General features: G+C 36.4%; 1 protein-coding gene across 1 annotated transcript; it reads right to left on the bottom strand.

Annotated features, from left to right (window-relative positions):
- Nucleotides 1-2,038: 2,038 nt before the first annotated feature.
- On the bottom strand, nucleotides 2,039-8,591 carry LOC132556815 (rho-related protein racA-like). Its single transcript, XM_060221260.1, has 10 exons — nucleotides 8,383-8,591; nucleotides 7,358-7,566; nucleotides 7,045-7,178; nucleotides 6,733-6,844; nucleotides 6,118-6,308; nucleotides 5,613-5,811; nucleotides 4,875-5,114; nucleotides 4,310-4,413; nucleotides 2,506-2,745; nucleotides 2,039-2,251 (listed from the first exon to the last, which is right to left on the bottom strand). The coding sequence occupies exons 1-10, from the start codon at nucleotides 8,589-8,591 to the stop codon at nucleotides 2,039-2,041; spliced, it is 1,851 nt and encodes a 616-aa protein (XP_060077243.1).
- Nucleotides 8,592-9,860: the final 1,269 nt, after the last annotated feature.

Raw genomic sequence — 9,860 nt, 5'->3', positions numbered from 1 at the left:
GGTTGTCTTATAATTGATATAACAAATTATATTGATTTTAATTGTTTTTCTTGTTCATTCTGATTTGACATGGTAACAAGATAATGTTTGTTGAAAGAAAATCAATTTGATGTCCTCGTGGACCTTACGGACACGATAGACGCGATTGACGGTGTACTAATATTTACAGGTGTTTTCAAACTCTTAGAATTAAGTCAATTATTGTAACTACTGCAATATTGTAAAGTTTACATATCAATAACGTAATACCTATATAGTCTGTAGAATCTCAGCAGTATTGGACTATTAACGATTCCTTTATATACTTCGTGTAGATTAAAGCAAGGTAAACACCCTATCAGCGAGTCTTTGTGTATATGTTCAATATGTCCATTTAATTGTGTTTTCGCTATTGGTGTTTTAAACGTATTAAGGTTAATTAAAAAAAGGGAAAGAATAAATGAATTGACATCGATCACAATTAAGAAAATGTTAGGGAAATGTCTTGTTTCCATTAAGATCAACCATCGGATCCCAAGAACCAAGATGAGTTGATACAGTACTCATAACGAAGTCAAGGCAATATCGCCTTGTGGTCCGAAAGAGCACTCTTATATTAATTAATTATCTTAAAATGACAAACCTGGTGGCAACTATTTCTTTATCTAGGCTTTAGATATAAAAGAATTAAATTTAAGATAATTCCTTATATGTTGAATGGCATTTAAATTTTAAGTAAAAGTTTGCATAGCGGGGAATATTTGCCCTTTGAAATGCAAACAGAGTTATCGTCCTTGCCAGGTAACGTGATTTTCATGGAGGATAGGTCAAATTTCGTTACGTTTTCTTATGTTGTTGATAAGCACCTGTGAAGAAATTTTGTTACTTCCAGCTATTGATTGCTTACACATTCTTATAAATCTTTTTGCGACACGTTAAGCCGTGGTCATTCACCGTCGATTTGACAAAGGGATTCACTGGCTGTGTAACTTTCATACCTTTGAACCGATCATCAATTACTTTTGAGTTGACTCGGGGAGATTCGCAATATTTTAACACTACCGACCGATAAAATCATTCGTTGTTGTTGACCACCGTCATTTTTGGGGAATCTTTTGCGGTGACATAGAATTTGTTTACTATAGTATCTTTATTCCACCCATGAAAATCAGTCTCGCGACAATATTATATTTCTTTACGAAATCGAATTAAATACCCCAAAATAAAACTACACCTACTATAGTTTTGATGATATACTTCCATTTACTTCACAAACACTTTAATTGCAGCGGTACAGTAGATTTGAGTACATGTAGACTTGTACAAGTCCGGATTCATGCTTAGTGCTTCAGCGATGGGTGACAACTTAATTCCACTTCATTTAGTGAAATGTATCATTATTTCCCCATATAAGATATAGAAATTCTACACAAATAACAAACACATATATATGTATCAATATCATCAATTCAGTAACAAAACAAACTATATGTATATAGATATTTAGTAATTATGTAAAACATCTGAAGAAGAAATGAAAGCGCTTATGTTTTATATCAAATGTTTTTCAGTGTTTTAACTTTTTTCTATATTTACTTGGCACGAAGAATTCACCACATTTGCAATAATATTATAATATTATAAATGTTTACATATACTGAATGGCCGGAATCAGGTTATGTGGTTTCCAATAAAACGGTATCAACTGGTCATTGGATAAAAGCTGATGATTAATAGTACTTATATAATGCACAGTGACACTTTGATTCTAGTAGCGTTTTAATATATGATGTTACCAGTACTTATGCGTAGGATTCTGTTTTCCTTCTTTTTCAAATATTTGATCTGGATATGTTGTCTAAAACAATATCATTTTACAACAAAACCATTAGTGTGCGGTGGCTGGTTTCATCTTTTAGACAACAAAGTTTGTTTGTTTGTTATTTTTTTTTTTTTCACACACACACACACACACACACACACACACACACACACACACACACACACACACACACACACACACAACACACACACAAACACACACACACACATATATATATCACATCAATGAGCATTCTACGTCATTTCCTGTCCATTCAATTTGATATTCTGCAATTTGTTTGAGATAAGAAACCGGGGGCCACTGGTTTTTTGTCACTAATTCCAAGTTATCTCCCTTGAGCTGGTAGAAATCCGACCTGTGTTTGAACGCTGTATAGTTACTGGATATGAAATGTAAGCACCACGCGGTCAACTGGTGGGCATTGTATACCTGTAAACATGAAATAATAATATTAACACATATATCATAAGGTAAAACATTCGGTCTTCCCAAGGCAACAATAAGGTATAGTCAAAACACGCATTTTGTACTTATAATTATGATTAGAGGTAAGTGTACCGTCTTTTGAATACGTAAATATATTAGAAGTCTCCATCACGGGATCACGAAGATCGTCTTATTAACAGCGCGTGTGATTACTTTAATTTGATAAACCGCCCATACGACGGTGATAGTCGACATACCTGTGATGCTAATAGGACTCCTATGACGTCAATGTTAGCATGCTTTATTTGCTTTGTGACACTTCTCTCGACTTGTTTTGTAATATACAGTTCACACATATTTATGAGACGTTTCTGGTCGTACATATCTGCTAGAACAATGAGACCTAAGACATCGACTTCTTCTATAGGCGCGTGATCAGTGTACAAGTATTCCAAAAAGGCTAGGAAACCCTCCGCGGATGTGGCAGGGATATCTACCTGTAAGAAAAAGGAATTCCGATAAAGGTCAAACACCTTAACGATGCTGCTTGAAATGCATGATTTGCGATATATAACTGACTAAAGTCGCCCATCCCCATGATTCCTGTCGTGAAAATGGAAAGTTTCGCTGAATCCCCCGAAAAAGATAGATATTCGATATAAGTCTTCATCATATGACATCACTATATCCATGGGACATCACTATATCAATGGGACATCATTGTATCAATGGGACATCACTACATCACTAGGACATCACTATATCAATGGGACATCAGTATATCAATGGAACATCACTATATCAATGGGACACAACTATATCAATGGGACATCATTGTATCAATGGGACATCACTACATCACTAGGACATCACTACATCAATGGGACATCACTATCTCAATGGGACATCAATGGGACATCACTATATCAATGGGACATCAATATATCAATGGGACACCACTATATCAATGGGACACCACTATATCAATGGGACATCACTATATCAATGGGACATCACTATATTAACGGAACATCTCTATATCAATGGGACGTCACTCTATCAATGGGACATCAATGGGACACCATGGGACACCACTATATCAATGGGACACCACTATATCAATGGAACACCACAATATAAATGGGACATCACTATATCAATGGGACGTCACTCTATCAATGGGACATCAATGGGACACCATGGGACACCACTATATCAATGGGACACCACTATATCAATGGAACATCACTATATCAATGGGACATCACTTTATCAATGGGACACCACTATATTAATGGGACACCACTATATCAATGGGACATCACTATATCAATGGGACATAACTATTTCAATGGGGCATCACTGTATCAATAGGACACCACTATATCAATGGGACATCACTATATTAACGGAACATCTCTATATCAATGGGACGTCACTCTATCAATGGGACATCAATGGGACACCATGGGACACCACTATATCAATGGGACACCACTATATCAATGGAACATCACTATATCAATGGAACATCACTATATCAATGGGACATCAATGGGACACCACTATATTAATGGGACACCACTATATCAATGGGACATCACTATATCAATGGGACATAACTATTTCAATGGGACATCACTGTATCAATGGGACACCACTATATCAATGGGACATCACTAGGACATCACTATATCATTGGGACATCACTATATCAATGGGACATCACTGTATCAATGGGACATCACTATATCAATGGGGCATCACTATATCAATGGGACATTACTATATCAATGGGGCATCAATGGAACATCACTGTATCAATGGGACACCACTATATCAATGGGACATCACGATATCAATGGGGCATCAATGGGACATCATTATATCAATGGGACATCACTATATCAATGGGACATCACTGTATCAATGGGACACCACTATATCAATGGGACATCACTATATCAATGGGACATCACTAGGACATCACTATATCATTGGGACACCACTAAATCAACCAGATACCACTGTGAGACATTCTGAATGGCTAATTTAGATTACCTTCATTACTACCTCTATCTCCCCTCGTAATTGATCCCGGAACATGGTTGCTAGGACACCACAGCGTGCACACAGGACGACTCTGTGAGCATAGATTGTCTGACCTGGAACATAAACAAAGATTATTTCAACACATATCATAGTTTTGTCGATAGCTGAAGAACTGGCATATTCGTATGGAACCTAAACGCTAAAATAGACACTCCATATCTAGTAATTACAACGCTACCTCCGACATTGTAATTACCAGAATGATCATTTCTAATCACAGGAACAGGGTATGGAAACATCTTAACAATATCATTGTATAGTAGTAGCAACAAGGTTTAGAAATGTCCTTACATGTAGCATGTCTCGTAACAATGATATCATACGCATTTTTTCTACATTTATTTTATGTATACCAAGACATCCAGTGGATACTGCGGACATTTCCCTGATAACGGAATCAGTGTAAAATGAAGTGGTTTTGATTACCTACATCTATTACAACGTCCAAGGTTCGTCTTTTTATAATTACGCAGTCATAAAACATTTCGGTGACAGAACGCAAATTATTTGTTACCTTGAACATTAAATACAACATCAGCATGCTCTGGATTGTTGAAATAAAGTTCTTTCATCTTTTGTCCTGTTTCATCATTCAGAAAGGATCCAATGCTTGGATTCAAAAAATCATGCTCCATTACATAATTCTGGCAGATCTCGCCGAGTCTCGTCAATTTGAAAATCCTCGATACTGTTATGATGTCATTCAGGTCCTGTAGGTTGATGTCCCTGTGGTTTCTTAGCAGATTTGGAATTCCTACAAAAATGTACATAAACATACACTTGAATGGCGACTTACAAAAACGTTGGAAATACATAATCTGATGCAAAAAACAAGGTGAATTTAATAGCTTACAATTGTCCTGCCTTGTCAGAGGTGCAAGATGTAGAAATCTCTCGTATGTTCTACTGGGGAATGTATTGCAAAAGGAACCTCTTAGGAAAAAGCCATTATTAATGTAACTCAGATGTATTTACAAAGAACATTAAAACTACTACCAATACAACAGAACATTATAGTATACTATCAGTAGACAATAAGACAACTGAAATGTATCGCTGGTATAAAAAGCATAGGAAAACATCGACGTGGTAAATAAGACTCGTCATTTGACGGTGTTACGACAATCTAAAACAATATCCATTATCAAGCGATCATGTGCGTTTTTTTTAAAATTGTCTTTTAGCTTCTGGTAATTATCGTGTAATCGAATGATAATTTAACGTTCAGAACTTTGATAAATGATGCTATTACCTGTATATAGAAATTCAAGGACACTAGTAAACGTTGTTTGCTTTATATTAGAATTCAGCTTAATTGTTGTGTGGCGCCGCCGTTGACCTTTGACCTGGATTATCTCCTCCGATATTTTAGAAATACCTTCGATACGACCGGCATTCATAGCCTCGTGTGAAAAGGAATGCAAGTTAGCGACGCTTCTCGTTTTGCTAGACTGTAAAAGAAACCAAATTATGTCACAAAAAAGTTAAAAAATAAAAGCTTGAGATTTTCATTTTTTCTTTGTTCTCTTTTTTCTTTTTATTATTATTTTCTTTACAAAATACAATATAGTAGTTAAGTCGACTTGAAACCACGATGACTACACATACCATACTAATGTCCTCGAAACCTTGTAATGTGATAACCGTTTCGTTACTTTTTTTGGAAAGATTATCTCCATGCTTATTGAATCTTAATGATTATTTCGTCATGATGTTACAGATCCAGGGAAAATTACTAGATACAGTTACAACAGTACCTTATATAACGGTGTCATCCCCAAGACCTGACAGAAGAATGAAGAAGAACAACACATCACTAGCTTATGTGCGGCTAGTGGTTTTCCTTCTCCTAAAATGAATGTTACGTCAGAGTGTATGGGTTTCTCCAGCATCCCTCGCCAGTCGTCAGCGAATCGGGACGTTGCTATATCAATCCAAGGGGCTTTTTCTGCAACGTATGAAACACTTCAACACAGGAAATTCGCAGTACGTGTTTAGCATTTGGGTTGATGTAAATGATCACGCTGGCGACTTTTAGACTTAACTTTATATCGATAAAACCTCAAATCGGAAAAAAACGCATCGTTTTTCATAATTCATTATCGTTCTCATTGATATTACATAGGTCTGTTGGACAACATTTTGTTAACTAGTATGATAGGTACCATATATGACCTCCATCAAACAAAAATAGTAAGTTGTTAATGTAAAAGTAAATAAAGCGTGATCGATCGGTTGATTGTCATCCCATACACACATCTCAGAAACACAAGCTCTTAGAATGGTAAAAACTGATCACAAAACAAGAGAAAAACATTGCGAAATATATCTGTTATTACTGATGGCACTATGAAATAGCCTCTATTTCATACCTGTGGGTGGCATGTTTGGAGGGCTTGGAATTTCCTTTAACGTTCTCTTAAAAAACCTTAACCGCTCTTTCTTTCTACGTCGTACTGCCAATCCTTCAGTAGCCTCTGTGATCTAGAGAAAAAAAAGGTTGAAGTATTAAAACAAATGTAGATAAATTGTGATATTTCAAACATATAATGTTTACTTAGAACATGTGTTATCATGACTGTCAGTAATAAAAACAAAACCTTATTCAAGTTATTATTTTTCTTTGATTTGAAGTGTATGTGGGCTGTTTTAGTCTCTGATTTATCTGAATCTTGATGTCGTACCGCTCTGCTAAAACATGATGTCAGTCCTTCTCGATTCAAAGCACTGGTTTCTTGATACCGCAGTCCTAAGTCTTTGGCGACCTTTGAACCTTCAGCATATGTTACGTAATCCCCAGTGCCCGTATGACGTAGATCTGTCAAAAAATTTCAAGAAGTCTGTAATCTCTCTTTTTTAATTCATCACTGATCAAGAGATCAACATGCAACTAAACTCTCGAGTAACAATTCTAAGCGAGTTATACTTATGATGGGTATTACAGCAACTCTTATCGACACTGGTTTTGGCTGATCATTTTCGGTGTCATCAACTGACCTGTTTTACAAGCCACAAGTACTTTAGGCACATTTGGGCAATGGAGGTGAAGTTCTGGGATCCATTTTTCTCTGATGTTCTCAAAAGAATCTCTGTTGTTCACAGAAAAACAGATGAAGACAATGTCACTTCCTGGGTAGGATAGCGGCCTCAGTCTGTCGTAGTCTTCCTGTGGAAAGAAGTCACCGTTCATTGCCAGACAGATTATTCTAATCAATGATGCATTCCTAATTGGGGACAAATATTACGCTATCATGACAAATAAATGCATAAAAACAAGTAGCGGACACTAATGATTTGGTCTTGGTTGTGTGACTGACAACAATTGTAACTCTACATAATATTAAAGAGTTATTGCATTGCTAATGGTATTCTAGTGTAACATAAAAAATAGTAGAAAGAACAATACATAGTATAACGTGAATAGTGAATATGTAATGACGATGCGATCTATTCTTACGGAAATATACAGTATGGCATCAATGCAATTTAATAAATGATGATTTATAGTGATGGTAAACATGTGAACCAAAAACCAAGAGATGTCATAGTGTCTTACCACTATGACTTACACCTAATAATGACTAAAAGAACACACACACTCTCTCTCTCCCTCTCACACCCTCACCCACACACCCTCACACACACACACACACACACACACACACACACACACACACACACACCCACACACACCCACCCACCCCCCCCCCCCACACACACACACACACACACACACACACCACACACACACACACACACACACACACACACACACACACACACACACACACACTCTCTCTCTCTCTCTCTCTCTCTCTCTCTCTCTCTCTCTCTCTCTCTCTCTCTCTCTCTCACACACATACACACACCATCACACACACCCTCACACACTATAACTAACTATTAACACACAAGTAGAAGCTTAATGTAATAATATTTTCTCGGAATCGAAAATAATAGCAATACAGCTAATGACATAAGCGCGCGTATCTTATGAATTAAGTGCAATGTAAGTCCCAGACCTTAGAAAGAGCTTTATTGTTACCTGACCGGCGGTATCCCACAAGGCTAACCTATAATCCTTCTCTTTCAAACGAAGGTCCATTACCCAGCTTCCAAACACGGTCGGTACGTACGCATGAGGAAAGTGTCCAGTTGCGTTTGCAATAAGCAGACAACTTTTACCGACTCCACCGTCCCCAACAGCAACAAGCTTCAGGTGGGTCACCATGAATGATACTAACCTGATAACAAATAACACCAAATACACTGTTATAAATCAAGAAAAACTTCTGACAAAAAGCAAATAAAAATTAGGGTAAATTATAGAGGATGCATTCGGCAATGATTGAAAACGTACTACTAGTCGGTTTATGTGTTGACCCAGAACTAGATTCAACAGAAGTTATTCTGCTGTTACGTAGTCCGAATGTAGGTTTAGCAAAAGTTAATTAGGGAAAATTAATAAATTTAACTATTAAATGATGTAGGAGTGTGTAGATAAAGTATAACGCTAATGTGTAACCGTACCTGCGAAGGGAACTAGCTAGCACATGTTGGTTAACACGCTGAAAAAGGTCAAGGGGAATAAACCCAAGTGTTCCGTAAGAGTAAGTGTCTTCTGCTTCATCGACGACTACAGCTGTGTAAATTTTGGTCAATCCAAATAACTTGCGTTTTGGTTATCCAAGAACATCGATTACATAAAGTTATTACTTTTAAAGAAAGAACCTCTATTCTAGGATTATGTATCATGTCTCTCTTTGATGAGGGATGCTTGTTCCCCAGTTATTTAACATTTTCATGGGCCATCTCACGGCGAACTGTAAACCTTGAGTAATCTTTCATTATTTGAAAATCTTGCACGGGGAGAAAGCAGTCATCACACCTAGATACATACGATTACTGCAAATTGAAAATGTAAACATGTATCCATATTTTTAAAAAAATAAATGTTAACTACAATAACAAGTTTTATATTGGCGACATTCTAATATTAAGTATTAATCCAAGAATATGATCTGGTTTAGTACATGCTATCATATAACCTAAACTTAGGATGTGTAGCGACTTAGTTATATTATATCAAGTTATAACAACACAGATATACACAACCTACCGTTTAGGTGTGTCTTCTCTTTCTACACACCGTACCTTATGGTTCACCGTCTTTAAATACCTAACGTAAATGTTACTAATTTTATCTACCAATGAAAACCACGAATTACATTGGCTATATTTAACATTATAATGTTTGTTAGCGGTGTAAGGGAGGTAATCATTACAACGCTATTATCACTATGTGCATTGTACAGTCGTAAATAACGTTCTTGTCTGCTGATTTTAAAGTTACACCCAGTTAATTAGCCAAAACAAACCTTTTTTATTCAGTAGTGAAAGGATTTGGCTACGTGTTCGTGATTGTTTTGGTTTGTCGATCATGGAATCTAGATCGACTTTGTTTAGAGAAAATTGCGATTGTGACCATAACTGTTCACAA

The sequence above is a fragment of the Ylistrum balloti genome, unplaced genomic scaffold (genome assembly GCF_031769215.1).
Source record: "Ylistrum balloti isolate Yb309-2 unplaced genomic scaffold, AGI_CSIRO_Ybal_v1 Utg370590, whole genome shotgun sequence".
NCBI lineage: Eukaryota > Metazoa > Mollusca > Bivalvia > Pectinida > Pectinidae > Ylistrum > Ylistrum balloti.
This window is presented reverse-complemented; position numbering and strand designations above follow the sequence as displayed.